The sequence below is a fragment of the Protopterus annectens genome, chromosome 8.part1, assembly GCF_019279795.1.
Source record: "Protopterus annectens isolate FY-2018-M chromosome 8.part1, PAN1.0, whole genome shotgun sequence".
Lineage (NCBI taxonomy): Eukaryota > Metazoa > Chordata > Ceratodontiformes > Protopteridae > Protopterus > Protopterus annectens.
Genome location: NC_056742.1, coordinates 360,263,270 through 360,288,992, shown reverse-complemented (window position 1 = coordinate 360,288,992; position 25,723 = coordinate 360,263,270). Strand labels below are relative to the sequence as shown.

The following is a 25,723-nucleotide window of genomic DNA, read 5'->3' as shown; positions in this document are numbered from 1 at the left end:
TAGCTAAACTTGATAACTGTCAGAATATATTCTATTGTAAACTAATAGCTAAAACTGGTAGCTGTCAGTATTGTAAAGCCCTTGCGTTATATTTGAATTAGTGTTACAGTTTTATTGCCACCTTTCACAGAGGTCAAATACCCTGCAAAAATTTCTTCACTAACCCTTCTATCCATAGACAAAATGAGAATCACAAATACATATAAATGAGGAAGTAGACACATCTATCTATAAGACATCAGCCACAGTTAATGAGCTGTGCACAAAATAACAAGCGTAGGACTCAGATTATCACTAGAAGTTGAAACTGGCTCCATAAATCAGTTTACCCATTGTTAATGGACATGGGGAGGTGGCTTACAGCTGAATACATTCCCAATGAGGGATCCCCCAACCTGCAATTACTTACCGAAGAGGAAGTCTGCAATCGTAACCCTTTGACTACATACTCCTGCCAGATCAGAGGAGTATTGTTCTTTACCCATTTCTCCTTAACACCCTCTACAGTATTCCATTATTACATTTTAGGCTTCTTGTTCTTGCACCTTTCTCTCTGTCTCTCACACACGCACACACACATACACACACAAACACATGATTTTAACAACTTAACCTTCCAATTTAGTGGCTGCCATTTTCAAGAAAAGGCAAAAAAATGTGAAAACCTTGTAAAAACAGGATGTTCCTTCTCGACGTCTTGTACAGACACCAAAAGTTCTGTGAAGTCCTGTTCTTCTATTTCACAGCTAATTCTGTGATGACAGGAGATGCAGGATTCAGCTTCCACTGTCATAAAGGTGGCTTACACTATCTGGCACCTGAGCTTGCTTGCCCTAGTCACTTCATTGGTATATGAATCCCTTCTCACAAGGAAACAAGAGTGTCCTTTCATGGATGCATTTTCTAGTGGTCTAGCACCATTGGGCATTACTTATCCCTTTAACACCTTAAGGCTGTCTCCAGGTAGTTCCCCATGACAAAGTTCTCTCCCTTTCATCCATTGATAGGCTTCCCTTTCATTGAGATCAGACTCCATATAGCAATGAACTCATCTCCCCCTTTATCTATGGAGAAAATCAGATACAGAAAAACACACTCACACATACATGACACATGCACACAATGCATGAGCACAGACATATATTATGTATGGAGGTAAATAGTTGCATCCATATATGGATTTCCAGATTGTTTAGAATTAGATATCACAGGATGGCAGGCACAGATTATAACCATTTTTCTAACTTTCCTTCCATTTCCAAAAGAAAGTTTCCATTCAATCATTAGTTGTCATCTATTAAGGACACATGCTAGCTAGTGATTGGCTGCTTCCTAAGGGTAATCCTACTGCACAATTAATGCCTGAACACATTGCCTAAGTTCTAACCTTTCATCCTTCTGCCAACCCAGAGTGGTCCTGCCGAGTCTTGTCTTATCCTTAATACCATCTCCAGTACTACAGTAGTATGTTATTCCAAGTCTAGTGAACTGTTACAGAAAGGTGTTAACAAATATCCAACTTCCAAGAAACTGCATCATCAGTCCCTCAGAGCTTGCAGGGTATCACTAAGGAACCCCTCCAGGACTACCTCTGCAAAATGCACTCCAGTGCATTAATAAATCTGCAGGCATCCTTGCCCAGAGAGAGAAGTGCTTAATCACATGGTTACTCCCCCTTGCAATAATTATTATCATTCACGTATTATGAATTGATCAGATTTTTTTTCAATGTCCCTCACTTCTTTAGGATCTATTCACTATACACAATATACAGTTCTGGTCTACTAAAACAACAAAGTTGACCACTAAGCTAGTGAAACTTGTATCACCTCCTAAATCACTCACTTTACTTCACTTCCCTAAGTTGTTCAGTCTCTGCAGGATGTGAAATGATTAAATCCAGGGAATATCTAAGTTTGTCAGTTATTGTAACATTCAAAGCAACTATTTTCATCTTGCATCTCATTTCTTGTGTCAGTTGAAGCGCCAGTCTAAATGTGTCCCTTCTGGCCACCTTAAGAGTCAGTCTTTGGCCCAGTAGTAGTTGAAGTGACCATAAAGCCATATTTCTACTTGAGGTCCTACTTTGGAATGTACTAAAGCAAATGCTTTCTAAATGTCCAGTCATATCATTCAAAAGTGAGTCATGCTTAATTGATTTTTTTCAGGTGTGAAATGTAACTCTATAATCTAGAAAAAGCCAAACCAATTATTTTTTTTTCTAAAGGGGCAAGCACCCCAGCATCATCCTAGTTGGGACATGTGCACTGTCTCCCCTAACTTATATATACCAACTCTGCAGTTGTATTATTATGGAGAAAAGTGAGAAAACTACTGTAGTGTACCACCAGATCACTTCATACAGCATAGTGCAGTTATAAAGAACCACAACATATGAAAATGGGATAAAAGCCACTCAAAAGCTAATGCATTGCCAACAATTAGGACTACCAAAGGAAAGACATGTTAGATTTTGACTGCTGAACTAAATGCCTCATCTTAAACACTTTTTCCCAAATTACTTAACTAACTGCACCCTTAAGTAACTGCTGAAAGCTTATGTCTTCCCCAACTTTGGTTATGTGCAACACAGCCTGAGCTAAGGCTCCTGTAAGAAAATAATGTGTATTCAACAGGTGTGGATCTGTGGATCCAACTGTAGCTAAACCACTACACTGCTTAACACTACCTGAATGTGCAAACACGTTAGCAGTTTTCATACTTAGGCTTTGTGAACACCTCCTCCCTTTCTCTTTGCCATATTTAAAAAAAAAAAAAAAAAAAAAAAAAAAAACAAGCTGCTATATTCCAGTTCATATCCAAGGAAGGGTGCATTGCTGCTCATAGCAATTAAGCTATCTGATTAGTTTTGTTGTGGGCAGTAAATGTATTTATTTGTTTATGCATCTGTTTGATGCATTGATATATGTATGTGTATACATATAAATGCTTTGTTAATGGGGTTAACCCTAAAACAGTCATCGTGCCTCCATCTACAAGGATCTGAATCTACTCAAAAAAATCTTCAAATATCTTTCCTCCTTTCTGGTTGAAACATCTCAGCTGATGCAGATCTCCACAAAAAAAAGCCACCTGATAAGCCCATGGAGCAACAAACTCTTGTCCTGATTATGGCATACTAGCCGGAAGTGCAACCAAACTGCTCCCAAAAGATGCAGGATAACATGCCACTATCTGTATGACACATGGGGATTCTTTCTTCCTCACCTATCTAGCATCTTCCTGACCTGATTTTCCTATGTTGTATCAGTTAAATCCTTTACTTTGCAGTATCAGCCTAAGGCTTTTATTGCTATCTTAGCTGCACTTTTCTTGCTATATCCTTTCTCCAACAAAGGATAGAAACTGTGATGATGCAAGATATTTTCAGCTATGCCAGGAGAAGTAGAGCAGCAGATGTGTAAAATATGCCAGCATAGCTAGTTGGAGTTTTGAAAAGAATTACATGTAATTTGTATACCAAACTGATTTCTACAGATGCTTGTGTTGAAAAATGTATTTGTAAAGTTGGTTGTGTTACAAATGTACCAACTGTGTCTCCTGCTGGACAGAAAAGAAATATACATGTATGTCAGACTGTACTATTGTAAATGATTAAATGCATATATTGCAACAGAAGATACTAGAAGAGAAGAGGTTAAGCTCAGCCCCAGCTAACTTTTTATAAAAATGTCCTGAAATTAAATTACTTAATTTAGGCCATAAAGATTGTATCTTACACTTTTGATTGCAGCCAGAGACAAAATGTCTGTGAAAACAAGGACTAGGAATCCTGCTGTATTGTCCTTAGCAGTGAACTAATTACTACACTGGAAGGGTGAAAGTGTTGAAATAGTTTTATGGTTTCCAGATACTATAACACATCTTAGCAAAGCTCTATCTGTGTGTATGGTAATACATATATGTGAAATTCTGGTTCAGTTCTAGTAAAGGGGGTACTATGGGAATCAGAAGTAAGATGACCAGATGTATGTGGCATCATTCTGTAATTCAGCAGTGAAATTATGTTTTAATATTAGATGAGACAGAAGTCACAGAGCAGTCTGTTTTCTGAAACCTGACATAGAAGGATCACTCACTCACTTCATCTTGCCTTGCTTTAGTAAGTAACCAGGGAATAGTAATTCTTTAGATTAGTCAGGAAAATATAGTGAGGTTAGTTAAGTACTGTTTTCTGTATCTGTGTGACTCTACTCACCTGTGATATTTTAATATTTCCTGCAATTGAAACTCTGGCATTTATTCTAAATAGATATCTAGTATTTTCATGCTATTTTGTTAGTTATTATTAAATATATTTAAACTTTTCATTGTGGCTGGTCTTTTAGAGAATATTTTAACATCTGAGAGTACTTGTATCTATTTTGTGACACTGTGGACATTCCTGAAAGCCTTACTGTTTGGACAACATTACTATTTGCACTAATATTAATTTCATTCAGTATAATTGGATACCCTTGAAGTGTCTGGTGGTAGCAACTACCTTATAATCTGGGCAAAGGGTAGCAGAGTCAGTAAATCTGTGACAGCCTTTCCCAGATGTCTATGTGTGTGTGTGTGTGTGTGTGTGTGTGTGTGTGTGTGTGTGTGTAAATCAAATCTCAGAGAGTTGTGTGTCAGCTGCTTGGAGCAGGGACACAGAGCACTGGTTTCACAGAGAGAGTGGTGGAGGATTTGGCTTGAACACTCAGCTGAGGACTCAACTCTACAGCTATGCTAGTGGGGAGTTTTTCTGGGAGCCTGGAGAGAGAGAGAAAAACCCAGCCCCCGGACAGAGTATGTTCTCTGTGTGCTCTTAAGGGAATTTGTGCTTGATGCAGAGAGCTGGCATCTGGAAATACTGTGTGTATCTATTTTTCTTCCAAGTGAATGTCCCTCGCTGGTGTCCATGGTAAGGACTGAGACTCCTTGATCACTGGCCCAGAGGGGGGATGTTACAGAATCACATAAGCGACTAAAGAGTAATGTGTCCTTTCTGCAACAAAGCATAGAAACACTTAAGTGATCAACCAGTAAGGGCTTCAACTTCAAATTATCTGTAGTCTTATGCCCTAACCTCTTTTAAAAAGGTAAGGTGAAGCAAATTATTTGAAAATGTAGTAAAATGCTATATATAAGAATTATGAATTGCTATTTTAATATAGAAACAGTCTGATAACTTTATCTATCCACTGTCCCCTTTTCCCATTTTATACATGGGTTCAAGGTGCCATATCAATGCTGATGATCATCCAGAGACAATGTCTACACCACAGGATGACCAGCTCCACCACAGTTGTTCTTCCGTTCTTTACAAATACATGCACATTCACACCTATGGAGAATTTAGTGCCCAATCCACCTACTGCATGTCTTTGGAATGTGTGTGGAAACTGGCATGTGAACACAGGGGAACCAAGACTTAAACTAGAGAACCTCTTGCTGTGAGGTTATTAAAAAGTTAAAAAGTTCAGTAAAAAAGCAAAACAGCCTTGTGCTGAGTAATTAGAACTCTGTAAAAATAAATTAGTTTATGACTATCGTAAACCACGGTGGTGCAGTGGTTAGCATTGTAGCCTCACAGCAAGAGGTTCTCCCATTCAATTCTCGGCTGGATCGCCTTCTGTGTGGAGTCTGCATGTCTTCCTCGTGGTTGAGTGATGTTAAAGACATGCAGGTAGGTGTGTGCGTGAATGGGTGTGCCTTCTTTGAAGGTTGGGCATTGGGCTGGAAACTCGGCACCGTAAAAATCCACTGCCAATTATTAGCGGACCGGAGTTCTGCTGTGGCGATCCCTAACCAGGAAAAGCCAAAAGACTACTAATATTATGTGAAAGATTGGGTTGGTCTGAAAATATGTAAATACAGTTCTATTTCTGATAAGTGCATGTTATTCTATATTAGGTAGTGTGCACGCGTAATTTTATCATGACTTAGAAATATGCAATTAGGGAACAGAGTGACCATAGAGAGTAAGCTCAGACTGATGAGAGTCTAGGTTTCAAAAGACCAGCTATAGCCTTGTGAGTATATACTTTTGTATTTTGTACTTGATAAGTGTATAAATTGTCAAATATAATACCTGACTGTATGTAAAATCGTGAGCCTCCTAATGATCTTATATTGGATATTTTTTGTGGACAAGTTACACATTCAAGTCCAATGATGTCATAAACACCCACTCAATGGATCTCAATCTCTTTTGCAATACAAATACAGCCTACTAGAGGGATAGATGTGTGCTACAGAGAATACTAATTTTGTAGAACTGTCTTCTACTCCACATAAAGCAAAGTATTTCTCTTAATCTATTCAAATGTAATTTGAAAAAATGGATGAGTAGCTGAAAATTCAGCTTCAGTGTTGCGTGGAAAATGGAAACATGTAACAGGTACTCATATCAGTGTGCATGAGACCACCAAACGTAAGTGGAATGCCTCAGGAGCCAATTAGTAGCTATCAGCATGGACAGAACTCAAGTAGCTAAGCAACACCTTCTTCAGGAAGCAACTTGCTGGTCATTAGCCCAGGGAACTATACAAGGCAATGCTCTTCCACAATTAACTTCACTCACTAGAGGTGAAGATAACCGAGAACCCTCTAGAAAAATCATAAGAAGGAGAATAACAGCCATATATACATTTTAATAACAAAAAATGAAATACTTTAAAATTAATGCAGACACATATATGAATGGCTGTATATATTGCCTTCCGCCAGGAATACTCTATAGGAAAGCAAAATCTCAGCACAGTACCAGCCAGAGAGAAGGCTAATGGCTGAATCATCATAAAAAGGAGTCTCCAACGCTGAAAATAGCCTCCAGGTAATACTCAGGAAAAAAATGTCCAATTGTTGCATTTTATGCACTAAACTAGTGAAAATCAGTTCCTATATAGATATGTATAGATAGACATAAAAATAGACACATAGATATATGTTTCTGTGTGTGTGTGTGTGTGTGTGTGTGTGTGTGTGTGTGTGTGTGTGTGTGTGTGTGTGTGTGTGTGAGCATGAGTGTGTGTCTATGTGGCAGATAGAAGTAACAACTTGAAGGTGGGGATTTAAGAGTAGAAGTCACAGCAGCTGGTATTAACCATCTGCATGGCCGTTTTTTTAATGGGTGCATGTATGTTTATATATGTATGTCTATACACACACACACATATATAAATGGTCCATCTCAAGTTACTGAAAACTCATTTCATTGAATCATAATTCATACAAAACATTCTACTAGGAAAATATGCAATATTTTTTCAGGAGGGCAAAGTACCCTGTACCCCATGTGGGAAAGGGGGGCTTTATTTACTTCACAGTTGCACAACCATGGAGAAAAGAAAAAACACGACACACAATGAATCAGTGCTGATGCACAAAGACAAAATTTTAAAGATATGGGGGGGTACTATATGCGTGCATATTTATATATACATGTACACATTATGATTTACTGTACACAGTATTCTAACTTTTATAACTTGTTACATCTCCAGACTGAACCCCATAACAGTCCAACTTGATCAGTGTTCTACCCTGGTTAATGAAGATTAAAATAAAATAGCAAATCTGAGGTGCCATATTACTTAGGCTTCCCGATTTCTTTATGTGTCTCCATGTCTTACTGTCTTAGCCTTTGTCTTTCTTTTATTGAGAAATGGTAGCCTAAAAAATATGGGGATTAATGAACCAGCTAGACAGAAGATGATTACTGTATATATTAACTCTAGTAGACACTTATGCTCTGACTGCAGGTATCTTTGTCCATCTTCTGGTGTTCCTCCATATTTTTTGAGTAGGAAAAGACCCAAATAAGGAATTGTGTGATATAAAATGAAACCACTAGTAGTCATGAGCTTCTGTAAATCTACCAACAGGGTTGAAAGAACTAAGGAAGATAAACACTGCACAATCACCTTATCAAATAACTTTTCTCGTTATATTTTATATCCATACCTACCTATCCCCACTGGACCCTGTGTGTACTCTTGAATAATTAAATTAACTATTTACACCTTTCACCATCTATATCTCCATAATTCCTAGCTTAAATCCACAGCTGTGTGTTAAGAGGTGACTAGCACTTTGCAGCCTCGGACAAAAGGTAAGCAGAACTAAAACTAGTCCTTGTCTATTCATTAACATATGAAACCTCTCCTATTAGTGAACCCATGGTTGGCCTTTGTTAACCACATTTTTTTCCCAATTATATAGGTTCTTTGGGAAGTATTACACTTTCCAACAGCCTAATATTAATTCACCACACAAAGCTATCACCCAGACAGTGACAGACATTTTTTCATTTAATTACTGTGAGACCTATCTTTGCATGGAATCTTGTAAATATTAACGTGCTTAAAGTTTTCTAATTATAAAATTACAGAATTTGGCGATTACATACTCTTATGTGCATTGTCAAAACTTACTGAATTGTAAATAAAAGATGTGATCATTTTATGACAACACTGAAAGTAAATTTTGTATATAAGCACAGATTTATACAAAATATATTATGGTATCAGTTGTGCTAATCCTTGGACATTATCTGTACTGAACATTCTATACACGGTATGTAGTTTTTTGTGCAATGGGAATATTCACACAAACGTGAGCTAATCTGGACATCATAAATGTTTTCTCAATATATTAAAGGTCAAGTCTAAAACAATTATTCATAGAATATCTGTTTAGTGGCTTACTATATAATCATACTAAACCAGTAATGTTTCATTTATTCACTGTGGATTTTTCTTCTTTAGTCTATTTATTATGCATTAGCACAGTCATACTATGGTATGATATTTTCATTTTACAACCCTAAAGATAATGCAGGTAAACCATGAAAATGAGGAAATGAAATAATTCAGAAAAGAGCAGTGCAGATTTATAATTAATCTGTTAACTGTCAACAGCACAGAAATAAGAGCAAACAAAGGATTATACATCTAAATAATAAAAATACTGCTATTATTTATATGTTGTTTTTGTTGGTGCTGCGGTAGCGTTGTCCTGTTTGATTCTCAGCTAGAGCGTCTTCTGTGTGGAGACATGCATGAATGGGCGTACCTTCGGCATGTAAACATCTACTACCAATCATTAGCGGACTGGAGTTCTGCTGTAGTACCCCTAACCGGGAAAAGCCGAAAGACACAACATTATTTACATAAAATCTGCACCAAATTAAGCCTTCCTGTAGAGATATTTCTGCATTAAATTATATGATTTTTTTCATAACAGAACTGAAAGTTGCTTTCACCAGACAATGAGCTATTCAACTGCCGTCTGCCATATTTTAGTCTAAAACTCATATAGGTTCATATGCAAGTACTAGACTTGCTCCTCTTGCAAGCCATTTTTAGCCTTGCCAATTTCCCTTAAATGTGAGAATCAAGTTCTGTAGATTGTGTCTGTGAGGTAAACACCTTAACCAGTATGGGAACCTCCAACTAAAATTAAGTTTAAAGACTTGATCATTATTTCAGCAGCCCACCAAGGAAATCCACTTTAGTGTCAGTCTCTATGTGGAAGACCAGAAAGACTGTTGTGTATTTTAGGAATTGTCTAAAGTGTTGGTGCTTTTGAATGTTTTACTACTAGCTCCCGCTGCCTTGAAGGGTTAAAAAAAAACTATGTTTACTAAGAAGTTTCATGCATTCACTTTAAAACTGTTCTTAAGGATTAAATGATAATATTTTGTGCTCATATTTACCCTATAAGATATGTATGTATACTATAACATAATTCCTATCATTCAACAGTACGATGTTGCTTCTTAAACTGCACTTTTAATATTCAGTGTAGTTTATTGCTACAACTGTTTCAAAGCAAACCTTTCCTGCTTTGATTATAGTTTTTTTTCACTTCATGCACTTCTTGAATTCCAAGTACATTGCTTCTATTACAACCTGTTTATATATATTTATATATATATATATATATATATATATATATATATATATATATATATATATATGGGTCTACTTTGTTCAATAGAAAACAAATTTCACTGAAACCCCACCTATTTTAAAAGTTGTAAACCATAGACATGGATTCTTACAAGTCAAATGAATAACTCTTTCCAGAAAATAATATATAGCCAAACTATGTGGGGGGGTTTAGCCCCCACCAACCCCCCCCGTAGCTATATATACTAGATCGCACTACAGAATATATATAAATATATATATATGTACATGTGTGTGTGTGTGTGTGTGTGTGTGTGTGTGTGTGTGTGTGTGTGTGTGTGTGTGTGTGTGTCTGTCTGTGTGTATATATATATATATATATATATATATATATATATATATATATATATATATGTATAGGTCTACTTTGTTCAATAGAAAACACATTTCACTGAAACTCATTTCGTTGAAGCCTCATTTCACTGAAAATGAATTGCCTGAGCACAATTCACAGAAAGCTCACTTCAATGCAAACTCATTTGACTGAAACTCATTTCATCTAAACAGGTATATGCCCTATTCCCCACTGTATTGTGATCCTGGAATTATTATTTATAGTAGGGGGGCTCAGCCCACCACATTGGGGTGTGTGGAGGGCATAGCCCCCCACCTATTTTAAAAGTTGTAAACCATAAACATGGATTCTTACAAGTCAAATGAATAACTCTTTCCAGAAAATAATATATACCCAAACTATGTGTGGGGTTTTATCCCCCCAAACCCTCCATAGCTATATATACTAGATCACACTATAGAATATATTTAAAATGTGTGTGTGTGTGTGTGTGTGTGTGTGTGTGTGTGTGTGTGTGTGTGTGTGTGTGTGTGTGTATATATACGTATATATATTTATATACACATATATATATATATATATATATATATATATATATATGGGTCTACTACGTTGATTGAAAATTCAATTGACTGAAAATGAAATTACTAGGACCACTTCACTGAAAACTCATTTCTTTGAAACTCATTTTGTTGAAAGTCATAAATGGCCTTTTTCCCACTGTAGTGTGACCCTGGAGTTAGTATATAAAGTAAGGGTTGGTGTAGGGGGCACAGCCTTCCACATTGGAGGATGTGGGGGGTGTAGTCCCCCACATATTATAAACATTTTAAACTATACACAGTGATGCTTACAAGTGAAATAAATAACTGTTTCCAAAAGAGAATATATAACCAAAATATGTGGGGGGCTTTGCCCCCACGTCCCCTAATGTGCAGGGCTGTGCCCCCCACACCCCCTTACTTTATATACTAACTCCAGGGTCACACTACAGTGGAGAAAAGGCCATTTATGACTTTCAACGAAATTAGTTTCAGTGAAGTGAGCTTTCAGTGAAGTGGTCCTAGTAATTTCATTTTCAATCAAGTGAGTTTTCAATCAACCGTAATAGACCCATATATATATATATATATATATATATATATATATATATATATATATATATATATATATATATATGTCCATGAAAACCAGCAGTAAAACAAATAAAAATATCTTATTTTCACCAACACACGTGGCTTCTTCCCACAACAGATGAAGGACCCAGGCTTTACCATAAGCTTTTTCAATCATTTGGTGAAACCTGGGTCCTTGGTCTGATGTGGGTAGAAGACACATGTATTTGTGAAAATAAAATATTTTTCGTAAAGTTTAATTGTTGTTTTTTGTGGGGTAATGTAATTTTGCATCCATTCACTCCTTTGTTTTCCTTGTCTGCACCGGTCTGGTGTGGTTTATATAGATAGATAGATAGATAGATCGACATGTGGTAGAATGTTGAACCGGTGGAATTACATTAGTTTTTACATATGTTATTTAATGGAATTTGTCAGCAACCTCCTTAAATGTCAGCCTTTCCAATATATTCAGCAATATCCTGGTTGTAGGAATCTCTCTCAAGTCAAACAATCCATCATCCTCTGCATGTGTCACAAAGATGCCATTATTGTTACCACCAACTTAATGTTAGCACAGCTGAAAGCTGTAATTGGCTGTGGAAATAGCATAAGTCATTAATTTTCTAACAAACATATAGTATAATACACGAAAATACCACTGGCGAAAAAGAAGGACGAACAGCTCAGTCTGCCTTTTAACATTTTCGTTCTTTTAATAAAAATGAACTTCTTCAGAAATGCACCCAATACCTTATGCATTGCTTATATACAAATTCAAATAAGATCACATGCAATAAATAACCAACGAATGTTTGATCACAATTATCCAGTAAATATAAATAAATATTCAATAATACTTTCTTTAAAAAGAAATATTATCTAACTAAATGTTTTTCACTAATAACAATAAAATTATAAAATTATCTTGAATGTCAACTACATATATACTAAAATGTATGTATTAATAAAAAACATTTAATGTTAATCATGTCGTTGAGACCTGGTGGCTGGTCTGCCTTTAACCTAATCTGCCAAATGGCTTCTCTACATTCTAAATATGTCTTGTAATCTCCACTAAACATGGTATCATCTACTCTTTCTAAAACAGAAAAAATGAATTTCTTAAAAGAAGGACAACAAGTGGAATGCTTAGCTAATGCATTAGACAAGTCTTTCTTTTTTATAGCTAAATTGTGCTCATATATACGTTTGTTTAAAGCACGTATAGTTTTCCCAATGTAAAATTGTTCACATGAAACACATTGTGCCAAATAGACTATATTAGTTGTTTTACACGTATAATGTCCAGTGACTTTGATGTCCTTGTTTTGATGTTTCAAATAAATGCTTGATGTTCCACTAATAAACCTGCACTGTTTACAAGTTGTACAAGGAAAAGTGCCCAAAATAAAATCACTGGTTTGACCAACACTTCTACCACCTCTTTCTAGAATCATCTTAATGTTAGTCACTTTTTTATAAGTGAATATAGGACGATTTCCAATAATATTAGCCAGCTCATTATTTCCCATCACTATTTTCCAGTTATTAAGAACTACACTTTTAATGATATCCATTTCGTTTGTAATGGGTAATGGAAAAGACAAATTGTAATTATTCGTCAATTCCAACTTTTTCATTAAAGTTTTGTTCTGATGAATATTTTTTGATAATATTGGACTGGCTTTATTCTCTCTCAGACTTATTACCTCACCAATGATGTAATCTAACCAACTGGTTATATATCCTCTGTCTAGAAAGAATTGTTTTAAATTGTTGCTCTCTTGCAAAAATAACCTGTCATCACTAGTCAAACGGCCAAGTCGTATAAATTGACCTTTGACTACACCCCTCTTCATATGTCTGGGGTGCAGACTATCATAATGTAAATATTGATTCACAAAAGTTGCTTTCCTGAAAATGCTACTATGAAAACTTTGATCTTGATAATCAATACATAAGTGCAGATCCAGGAAATTAATGGTGTTACCAAACTCACCCAATGTAAATTTAAAAAAATTAGTAGTAGAGTTCAAATCTTCAAAAAAACTAGTGAAAGAACTAATGTCACCTTTCCATAAAAAAATCAAATCATCTATGTATCTTTTGTAAAATATAATATTATTAAATTTCGAATGTGTCACCAAAAACTTGTTTTCCCATAATGACATAACTAAATTTGCAAAATTTGGTGCAACTCTAGACCCCATTGCAACACCAGATGTTTGTTTGTACAAATCTACTTCAAACTTGAAGAAATTATTTTCTAACACCAACTCCATCAATATACAACAAGTGTAAACTGAAGTGGTGTCCAGTTGGGTGTGCTTACTGAGGAACTCTCTCATAAATTCTATACCCATTTGTTGGTCAATACTAGTGTACAAAGAGACAACGTCTAGCGATGCAAAATAAACGTTGTCTCCTTCAAAAGTTATATCTTTTAAAAGTTCTAATAAATGCCAGGAATCCCGAAGATAAAATTTTGACTTCTGTACAATAGGGTTTAATAAATCGTCCAACCAGAATGAAATCGTCTCTGTTTTAGAACAGCTAGCTGAAACTATAGGTCTAAAGTTTAACTGCTCATCCCATTTGTGCACTTTTGGAATTCCAAATAAAGATGCAATTTTAGGATACTCTGTGTGTAAAAAAGTATATACATTATAATCAAAACTTCCTTCACAAAACAAATCAAAAAGAGCAAAACAAAAAAACAATCAGGACCCAGTTAGAGACTTTGGATGCAGAAATTAGATCTTCTGAAACTTTTAATACCTTGGCTTCTTTATATTTGGGTATTGAAGCTAAGGTCAAAAGACACAGGGTTTCTGTGGTTGCGAGAAAGCAAGGTAAACTTCGTAGAGACATTGCAGCTTATGCTGCACAAAAAGCTTACCAGATAAAATCTACACACCAACATTTTCAGCGAAATGCTAATTTTTCTGGTCAATTGAGCAACGAAGTCCCCAATAACTTTAGTACGAACAATATTAAGAACAATGGGGCTAACCAGAACATTGTTGTTCAAGGTCAAAACAGGACAAATAACAACAACAACAACAACAATTTAGACTCTTCTAATACAGCCAACTCGGTTGTGGCTGTAGTCGATTCCAACACTAAGGGTCCTTTTTTGATGGACAGTTCTGGTGCGAAAAAAACTCCAAAATGGTCGAACAAAGTTCAAACAAGGAACAAGGGCAAGACAAAAGGAAAAAAGAAGTATTAAATTATTGTATGAACATTTTAAATCTGACTGATACTGTCCTTTCTCAAGACATGATTTCTGTCTTAGAAAAAGGCTTTTCTTTCATTCCAAACAGTTTTGACTTGGCAAAACTGATAGTTGAGTTCAAGTTATACTGTAGAAAGTTAAACTTGAAGTACATTTTTGACAATACTAAATTAGTGAATAGTACACATAAAAACACTAGAACAAAAAGTACATACAATCCATTATTGAATTCTACTTTGACAGTGTTCAGTAAACAATGTGAACATGATTTTAGACAGATTAATAATAATTCACATTGTACAGCTAATCTTTCTGAGGGAGAGACAGAGGCTTTACAAATTATGGCCAAAAATAGAGATTGGCGTATTATGAAGGCTGACAAGGGAGGGACTATTGTAATAATGAGTCAAAATGAATATGTTAAAGCAATCAAGACACTTTTGGCTGATACTAAAAATTATATGAAAGTTAACATTGACTTTGTAGTCAAAAGTTTTGCTAAACTTGATACTTGTCTTTTTGATTTGTTTTGTGAAGGAAGTTTTGATTATAATGTATATACTTTTTTACACACAGAGTATCCTAAAATTGCATCTTTATTTGGAATTCCAAAAGTGCACAAATGGGATGAGCAGTTAAACTTTAGACCTATAGTTTCAGCTAGCTGTTCTAAAACAGAGACGATTTCAGTCTGGTTGGACGATTTATTAAACCCTATTGTACAGAAGTCAAAATTTTAACTTCGGGATTCCTGGCATTTATTAGAACTTTTAAAAGATATAACTTTTGAAGGAGACAACGTTTATTTTGCATCGCTAGACGTCTCTTTGTACACTAGTATTGACCAACAAATGGGTATAGAATTTATGAGAGAGTTCCTCAGTAAGCACACCCAACTGGACACCACTTCAGTTTACACTTGTTGTATATTGATGGAGTTGGTGTTAGAAAATAATTTCTTCAAGTTTGAAGGAGATTTGTACAAACAAACATCTGGTGTTGCAATGGGGTCTAGAGTTGCACCAAGTTTTGCAAATTTAGTTATGTCATCATGGGAAAACAAGTTTTTGGTGACACATTCGAAATTTAATAATATTATATTTTACAAAAGATACATAGATGATTTGATTTTTTTATGGAAAGGTGACATTAGTTCTTTCACTAGTTTTTGTGAAGATTTGAACTCTACTACTAATTTTTTAAAATTTACATTGGGTGAGTTTGGTAACACCATTAATTTCCTGGATCTGCACTTATGTATTGATTATCAAGATCAAAGTTTTCATAGTAGCATTTTCAGGAAAGCAACTTTTGTGAATCAATATTTACATTATGATAGTCTGCACCCCAGACATATGAAGAGGGGTGTAGTCAAAGGTCAATTTATACGACTTAGCCGTTTGACTAGTGATGACAGGTTATTTTTGCAAGAGAGCAACAATTTAAAACAATTCTTTCTAGACAGAGGATATATAACCAGTTGGTTAGATTACATCATTGGTGAGGTAATAAGTCTGAGAGAGAATAAAGCCAGTCCAATATTATCAAAAAATATTCATCAGAACAAAACTTTAATGAAAAAGTTGGAATTGACGAATAATTACAATTTGTCTTTTCCATTACCCATTACAAACAAAATGGATATCATTAAAAGTGTAGTTCTTAATAACTGGAAAATAGTGATGGGAAATAATGAGCTGGCTAATATTATTGGAAATCGTCCTATATTCACTTATAAAAAAGTGACTAACATTAAGATGATTCTAGAAAGAGGTGGTAGAAGTGTTGGTCAAACCAGTGATTTTATTTTGGGAACTTTTCCTTGTACAACTTGTAAACAGTGCAGGTTTATTAGTGGAACATCAAGCATTTATTTGAAACATCAAAACAAGGACATCAAAGTCACTGGACATTATACGTGTAAAACAACTAATATAGTCTATTTGGCACAATGTGTTTCATGTGAAAAATTTTACATTGGGAAAACTATACGTGCTTTAAACAAACGTATATATGAGCACAATTTAGCTATAAAAAAGAAAGACTTGTCTAATGCATTAGCTAAGCATTCCACTTGTTGTCCTTCTTTTAAGAAATTCATTTTTTCTGTTTTAGAAAGAGTAGATGATACCATGTTTAGTGGAGATTACAAGACATGTTTAGAATGTAGAGAAGCCATTTGGCAGATTAGGTTAAAGGCAGACCAGCCACCAGGTCTCAACGACATGATTAACATTAAATGTTTTTTATTAATACATAAATTTTAGTATATATGTAGTTGACATTCAAGATAATTTTATAATTTTATTGTTATTAGTGAAAAACATTTAGTTAGATAATATTTCTTTTTAAAGAAAGTATTATTGAATATTTATTTATATTTATTGGATAATTGTGATCAAACATTCATTGGTTATTTATTGCATGTGACCTTATTTGAATTTGTATATAAGCAATGCATAAAGTATTGGGTGCATTTCTGAAGAAGTTCATTTTTATTAAAAGAACGAAAACGTTAAAAGGCAGACTGAGCTGTTCGTCCTTCTTTTTCGCCAGTGGTATTTTTGTGTGTTATTTGGTTCTATTCACGTTTGTTTCATTTAAACATATAGTATACCCATTGCCAGATACCCATTTATAATTTAGTCTGTTTAGCAATAAGTGTATCTGACTTTAAGAGAGGGTTCATAACAAGATTGAATAACTATACTGTTACTGTTACAAAACTGTCAAAATCTGTTAAATTATGAATAAAGTCTTGAAAGTGAGGTATTGTATAAGTTTACAAGCTTCTGGTGATTATTTAAAATGTTTAATTTTCTCACTTCCTTACACTCAATTGTTTCAAGCCAAGAGATCCTGCCTTACTTGAGTTGAACTCTAACATGAAAGATGAATATTCATGTAAGGTTTGTGTAAGTTAAAAAAGGACAAAGACAGTTTTGATAACACCAATACAGCATCACCAACATTTGATTTTAGGATAGAGAGTAAGAAAGGAAACATAGTGGAGAGATCAGTATGCATCCTTGTGAATTTATACAGACATTTTCTGGATTATAAAAGTTATACAAAAACACTGGAATGGTATAATGAATGACCATGCATTAAAACAGCTTTTTCATAAGCTGTCTGAAATACATGCTTGGGAAACTGAATGGCTAGGTCGTTGGGTTGATAAATAGTTGCTGTCTGCTATTCTTCTTCACGTATGTTTCGGTTAGAAAGAACTTCAACTGAGAAGGTATTATATACAACGTTTTCTTAATGTAATAAAATATATATTGGAGAAATGAAAAGGCAGTTTATGATAACAATGAGTTAATACTTAAGGTATGTTAAGAATGCTGTCAATTGTACTGGAAGGCATTATGTGGAAATTGGTCATAAAATATCTGATCTCATATTTATGACTTTTGAACAATGTTCAAAATTAGTTAGAATGCTTATATAGCAATGGTTATTGTACAAAGAAATGTACTATACTCTGTGGTATAGAACATACCATCCAGCAAGACTTATTGTGGAAATAAGTTAACGTGTTCCTTTAGTATACAGAAAGAACATCAAATGTTAATGAATTTGGATATTCTTTTTTGGGGGGGGACTGAATAATGATGGCTACTTATAATTTATGATGACATACTTAATATTGATTCTGTTTGTCCTTTTGATGATCTACAGCCAATATGCCAAAATAATAGTTGGATTTCATATTTATCCATACTAATTTGGTAACAATTTTTGGAAAGACTTCTGCAACAGTTAGAGTAAGTTACATAGATGATGATGATGTATTAATTGGATGTATAATGTTCACTCTGCCTAAAGACCACATCTGAGATTAATAACAACTTTGAAAAAATGGCAAAGTGTATCCTGTACTACATAAACCAGATTTGTATTGGATCTGTCCTATAAATGGAATGTGGAAATGTTGAATTAATAAGAGTCCTTCTTTGCTTCTGCTATGCATTGTAGCTGGCTCCACGCATTAGAATACAGAACAGTGCTCCTTTCACAGTGTCATACATATACGACCTATATGAAATAAAATTAAATACTTGTGTCATTGGTAGCCCATGGAACAACTTTGCTTCCTGCAAGAATAACTTTATAAGCTTATATCTGTTTTATTCTTCCCCAACCTCTCATCCCAGAAAAATAAATTTAAATGCATTGTAACCCCATTTCCCAAATCTTATTGTCAAATTAAACTAAATTCTTATGTCAAGGACCGACACTAATTCCACCTATATATCCTTTTCTTATATAATGAACATGTTCATTTTTAGGGGAGACCCCCATATCAGTCACTATTTTAAATTAAAAGTGTTTGTGCCTAACCTAGGCCCAAACCCATATCCTGTTCCTAACACTTATTTTAATTAACATGATCATTACTTGACTTGCACTTCCCCATGTCCTAATCCCTGGCTGCTTTCATATTGAATGCTTATGTCTAAGGAGGTGTTTTCTATGCTGAGATAATTCTTTTGCGTAACCAGTAACTTAACATGACTTTGCAATTCATTTCTTACATGAGCTGTTTATACAGCTTATTTACTTATTTCCATTCCACCTGCCATCACAGCATGCATACCTACCTACAATAAATTAAGTGTAAACGTGTGCAGACTACAACAAGCAGGTAGCACTGAAAAGTATGGCATGGGAAGAAAACAGAAACACCTGCTGCTAAACTGAGCCTACCTATGCATATTACAGAAAATAGGCAGTATAATATATCCTGTGTAGGAATAGGGCTGTGTATTAGGCATATACTTGGAAGGTCCATGGACCAACTGTAATCCTCAGACTTATGGAACTGTAAGTGCAAATTGAACTACTATATGCTAAGTCTGAGAGTACAGGACCACAGAGTATTCCACCTTCTCTGGCATACCATGATGTTGGAGTTATTTTATATACATAACAGGGATATGTTGGCACAAGCTGGTACCATATCAATGACAATGGGTGGCTTTGATCCCCTGCAAAAAATAGAATAGGGTCTCATACTTCTGTTTGGAAACACATTTGCAGCTGGGACCACAGAAATCCCATTGTGCATTACATCTGTGGCATACAGCTGTGCATAGCCCTATAAATGTTTTTAAAGATCAAGAGTAGAAAATAATTGTGCATTACATCTGTGGCATACAGCTGTGCATAGCCCTATAAATGTTTTTAAATATCAAGAGTAGAAAATAATTGTACATTACATCTGTGGCATACAGCTGTGCATAGCCCTATAAATGTTTTTAAAGATCAAGAGTAGAAAATAATTGTGCAATACATCTGTGGCATACAACTGTGCATAGCCCTATAAATGTTTTTAAAGATCAAGAGTAGAAAATAATTGTGCATTACATCTGTGGCATACAGCTGTGCATAGCCCTATAAATGTTTTTAAAGATCAAGAGTAGAAAATAATTGTGCATTACATCTGTGGCATACAGCTGTGCATAGCCCTATAAATGTTTTTAAATATCGAGTAGAAAATAATTGTGCATTACATCTGTACATACAGCTGTGCATAGCCCTATAAATGTTTTTAAAGATCAAGAGTAGAAAATAATTGTGCATTACATCTGTGGCATACAGCTGTGTGTAGCCCTATAAATGTTTTTAAAGATCAAGAGTAGAAAATAGAAAAGTAAGCACAGTCTGCTAATCTGTACTATTTAGTATTATTCATTATTAATTGCTTTGCCAGAGTGCATCCATTCTGCATTGTGACACTATGCATTTCCCTGAGACCTAAGGGAATTCTAAACTGCACATTCCTACTGGCTTTGCACCAGTAATAAGATACAACAGCCTTATTGAAGAACTTATGAATCTCACCATGATTGTGCCATTCATTTGCTACTTATAACATGTAGTAATCTACATATATGTATAAAAGGAGTGGATCACTTAGTACAGCCACCAAGGTCTAAAGATACCGAGTGCTGTTTGACATTTAAATGCACATATTCTGTTTAAAATAGCAATTTCTTCCTTCATTCAGTGAACAAATCACGGTAGTGTTTTGTTTCATATCTTTGTTATGCTTATCTTTCTGTTGGTGATGTAGATACATTTAATATATTGGCAGAGTAAATGGTATTAAGACAGTGGATAATTAGAACTTAGGTCTGTTTTCTGGTCATATATGAAAATATAGCTATTAAAGTATATCACTCTGTTTTACACTATCTTAGCAGTATGAGGCTTGAAGATATATACCCTTAATAGAGTTAATAGAGTTTAGGAAGCACTGTACATCTGATTTTTTAACATAATGAATGATATTTGATATGTTGCCATTTATCTGTTAAATTACTTTTTGCGAATCCATTGTTTTGGTAGACTTTTAATCGCAAATAAGATTTAATTAACTGTTTTTCTGCAAATAAATTTGAAGATCTGTAACTGTTAAGGCAGAGGGGGACAACTCCATAGTACCCTCTGCATTTTTGAACAATTGGCAGACTCCAGTTACCTCTTTCTTCTTAAAGTCTGATGAAATGTCTGTGTCAGTAGATGAAATGTTTGTCTGATATGCTGCCTGTGAGTAATTACAAAAGCATGCATTGTAACCTGTAGAGAGGTTCTGACTTGCTGAAATGTTCTGCATACATACATTTATTTTCTTATCACACAGGTATATGAAAGGGGAACAAAAGTGGACCAGTTTGTGACACGATTTCTACTGAAGGAGACAGCCAATCAGATTCAGTCTTTACTTAACTCTGTGGAGAGTGCGGTTGATGCCATTGATGAGCAGACAAACCAAAGTAGGTGAGTATGTTTTGTTTATCTTCTGATATAAATGTGTCTTGAAGCAGGGTGAAATAACTTCAACCTGTGGGCAGTCTGTACGACTCTCATTTCATTCCATAGGTTTCTTTGAGACTGATGATACACAAAGTAGTTTTTTACAAAATCCCATCTCCTTCCTTGTCACTGTTTTCAAGAAAAGCATGCACTTTGGCTAAATATAACTTTTCCATGCTGTATAATAAAAATTGTGACTTCAAAGTCATTATTCTCAGTAATACTAATCAACTTCAATGATTTAGGCATAGTGTTATGATTCTGACCCTCGGATTTAATCTTGATCCTAGTAGATTTACATGGTTTCTCATAAAGCCAGACCTTTTCATAGCTATATACTTTATCAAATACATAAACTAAAAATATGCAAAGGGTCATTACCGTTAACAGGTCTATATCACTTCAGCGAATTGATAGTTCAGCAAACGGCATTTCATTTGAAATAAAACCAGGAGGATGAGGTGCCCAAAACAAAACCAATAAACAGGAAAAAAGCACCAGCAAGCCGTAACCACCTTAAAACATTTAATGCATTTCACAGCAAGCAAAGCACAACACAGCACACAATGATAACGTTGAAACTACTACCAGCTCGTTTTTGTCTCCAACTTCATCAGAAAAATGCTGACAATCCAAACCCCTCCCCATTTATACCTTTGCACATTGCCAAAACATAAAATCAGGTGACATTGAATTCAATTTTAACCCTTTCCTAAACATACCTTAAAATCAAGCATAATAAATACAAGCATAATAAATACAACTTTCCCCTGTTTAAAACACTTTTAAATATCTAAAAACACACGTTAAAAATGTGTAGTAAATAAACAGATGGATATAAAAAAATGAATGCATGTTAAAAATGAATAAATGAATGTAAAAAGTAAAATCAATCTTGTTGAACAATATTTCAAACCACGTGTGTGAAATTCATAACTTTGCTGCTCTTAATTTTAAAACTGGGGCTAGGGAGACCATGTCATTCAAAGCCGGCCACCTATTGGCTTCTAATACCAGTTGCCAGTAAACCTCTCTATATTCCAACATGGTCTCCCAAGAACCACCCCTACCATCCATTACCACTTCATCTAATACAAAAAAGTGTAAGAAGCACCTTCACAGCTCAAAGTGTGTTTATATAATGCATTTCTGTTGTTACCCCTCCTAATATCGTAAAGGTGTTCATATATTATTTTCTTACCTTTCCATCTTACCTATGTAAAACACTTTACATTTCTTACAGGTTGCAATGTAAACAAGTCCCTTACTTTCACAATTAAAATACAAATTAGCGGTAATGTGTCTATTCCTGTTACTGACAGTAATTTAAGAAGTATCAGCTATAACAGGGCAATGTTGGCATGCTCCACACTTGAAGGTACCCACTTTTCTAATTGTTACCCCCAAGTTTGTTTTCCATAAGGTCCTTAATACATCTACCTTTTCTGAAGATGAATTTTAGTGGAACATCAAATTTTAAATTCAAATCAGAGAGCTTGGAAAATCTGTTCCATTCCCTCTGGACAATGTCTCTAATGACTTGCACATCACCACTAAAAACCACAATAAAGACATTCTCATAGGAGTCACTGTCCCTACTGCTCATCACCCTTTCTTTTATACCTGTATCACCTGAATGTAAAATTGGTGTACATCTGTCCTTACTACTCTTCCTAATATGAACGTCCAAAAAGTCAATACTGTCATAACCTATCTTGTATGTAAATCTAAAAAGATCAGTACTGTTGGAAATGTATTCAAAGAAGTCCATAAATTTCTCCTTACTATCCATCCAAAATATACAGATACCATCAAGGAAATGGTTGTATAGTACCCAACAATCTTTAAATACTGAATTAAACACATTCTTTTGCTCCCACCAAGCCATCACTAGGTTTGCATAAATGGGGCACACACATGGGCCCCATGGCAACTCCCTTTAACTGTTGAAAAAATTCCCCTTCAGAATAGAGAAAATTGTTGTTTAATACCAATTTCATTAAGACACTAAAAACATGAATCTCTTTTTCAGTAAAATTATTTCTGTGCCTTAGAATCACTTCATAAAAACTCTAAGCCAGCTCTATGGGGAATAGAAGTGAAAAGGTCCACCACATCAATAGAAATAAAAATGACTTCTTTGGTTATCTGTTTGTTCTTTACACCTTTTAAAAAATCCCATGAGTCCTTCAGCACATTACATGCACCAACAGACAGGTTCTTTAACCTGTGATCTAAATATTTAACAATGGGTGCAGTGACAGACTGACTAGCAGCTACAATGGGCCTCAAGGGGGGATCTTGTACATCTTTGTGGACCTTCAGAACCCCAAAGATAGACGGTACTCTTGGTTCCTTGTTGTGTAAGAATTTGAAAGTCTCTGTATCTATACAACCCTCCAATACCAAATCATTGAATGCTATGTAAACCTTTTTGTATGCAATATGCACCTCATTAATAGAGACCTTTACATAATCGTTGTTGTCTAACAAAATATCCATCATCTTACTGTCATACATAATAACATCCATGAGCACCATGCTCCCACCCTTGTCTGGCTTCATCACCTTCACATACTTGTTCTTCCTAATGGAATCTAAAAGTGTTTTTTCTTCAAATGTCAGGTTAAAATTAATCTTGTTAACAGAAAGTTTTTCTCTAAGTTCCATTTACAAAATACTCTCTAAATTTTTAAGCTGAGGGTGCACACGGGGATTCCACACACTTTTCCTTCTCAAACCTTCAATCGCAACACTTTGCCCATCCAGAAACAGTTCTAAATTTTTCTTGCGGATGAACATTTTCAAGTCTATTAATACATTACTTAAAACATATTTTTTGCAGGAAACAAATTTAAAACCTTTTGAAAATAAATCAAAAAAGACCTTAGTAATGTGCAAACTTGTATAATTAAAAATAGTATGTCCCTGGCAAGTCAAAATAGGTCCATTTTCCACAATACATTCATCTGACTCCATTTCATCATGTACTGTGGTACTACCAGTAACAGCTACTGAGCTTGTTTCCCCCTCTTGTTGTTGTTCCACCCCCCTCCGATTGCCCTGATAATAATTGGTCATTGGCTTGCTCTTCAGTCTCTCGGACCTTCGGAGGGGGGAATATTCTAAAGAGTCCTGATAGTTAGTGTGCCCACCAGGGTGATCTGTACCAGAATCAGGGTTAACATAATCAGAACCATAGTAGTCACCCCGACCATTGTTGCACCCACCCATATTTCCATACCTTTCAAAATTAGCATTACCTTTTGGTCTAGGGTAGTGAGTATTATGCTCATATTCATGCATCTCTATTTAACTTTCTTTTCTTTCTGCCAGCAATCAATGACACTTTTTCATCTACTTGGGCTCTTAGGTCAAAATGCTTCTTTTTCTCTCTTTGTCTACAGTAAACATTAAATCTTTTAAGATACAGGTGTTGACTTTGTTAATTTTTTCATTCAAAACACACATTAGCCTTTCATTTTGCTTAATAATAGCTTTCAAAATTTCAAAACCAATTCTGGGTGAAACTCAGATCCATCTTCAACAATGTTTGGGTATCTGTACACACGCAACCCTTTAGGTACAACTTTTAAATTTAAACATTCCCTTAGATGCATATTGTCAGCATCGAGAGTTTTAAATTTAAGCAATAAATCAAGCAATTTGTCTAAATTGTTCGAATAGGTGTCAGTTTCATCTGAATGAATTTCATTGGAAATGCCATTCATCAAAATCTGGTCTTGTGGGGGGCTGTGGCCCCACCCACAGTCCCTGCTAATTATATATACCAACTCCATGATCGCACTACAATGGGGAAAGGGCAAATTTCCCAATTCTCACTGTACCGCATTCTCAGTATGAACAGTTCAACAAATAGTATGTCCGATGTAAGTGAACCAAAAATGCCATTTGCTGAACTGAATTTTTACTGTAGTAATATAGACCCCCATTAACTATAAAGGGTGACTGAAGAAAGCATCCACAATACCTCCAGCACACCAGAATTTTATGTAAATTTAGCGCTTTCATCCACACAATGTCTGGACTTCATTAGAATAAAAAGATTTTACAGAAAGCCAGCTAAATAACTGACCCCCATATAATTAATTGACATACTTCAATCTACTTAAAGGTCCCTTCTAAGTACAGTGTATGTTTAAAAAGAAAATGGAAAAACACAATACAAAAAACTACTAATAAAACTGATCATATAATAAAACTTTATTACCAGAGACTTCAAATAATTAAATTGCAAGCATTGATTTTAATTTCAAGTAAC

At 35.0% G+C, this 25,723-nt stretch overlaps 1 protein-coding gene across 1 annotated transcript in view; it reads left to right on the top strand.

Moving 5' to 3' along the window:
• The window catches only part of NECAB2 (N-terminal EF-hand calcium binding protein 2), a 2,586,853-nt gene that overhangs the window by 1,919,257 nt on the left and 641,873 nt on the right, over window positions 1-25,723 (top strand). Inside the window, exon 6 of the mRNA XM_044081939.1 lies at window positions 21,269-21,405. Within this exon, the coding sequence (XP_043937874.1) occupies window positions 21,269-21,405 (137 nt within the window). The remainder of the gene's footprint in view (window positions 1-21,268; window positions 21,406-25,723) is intronic.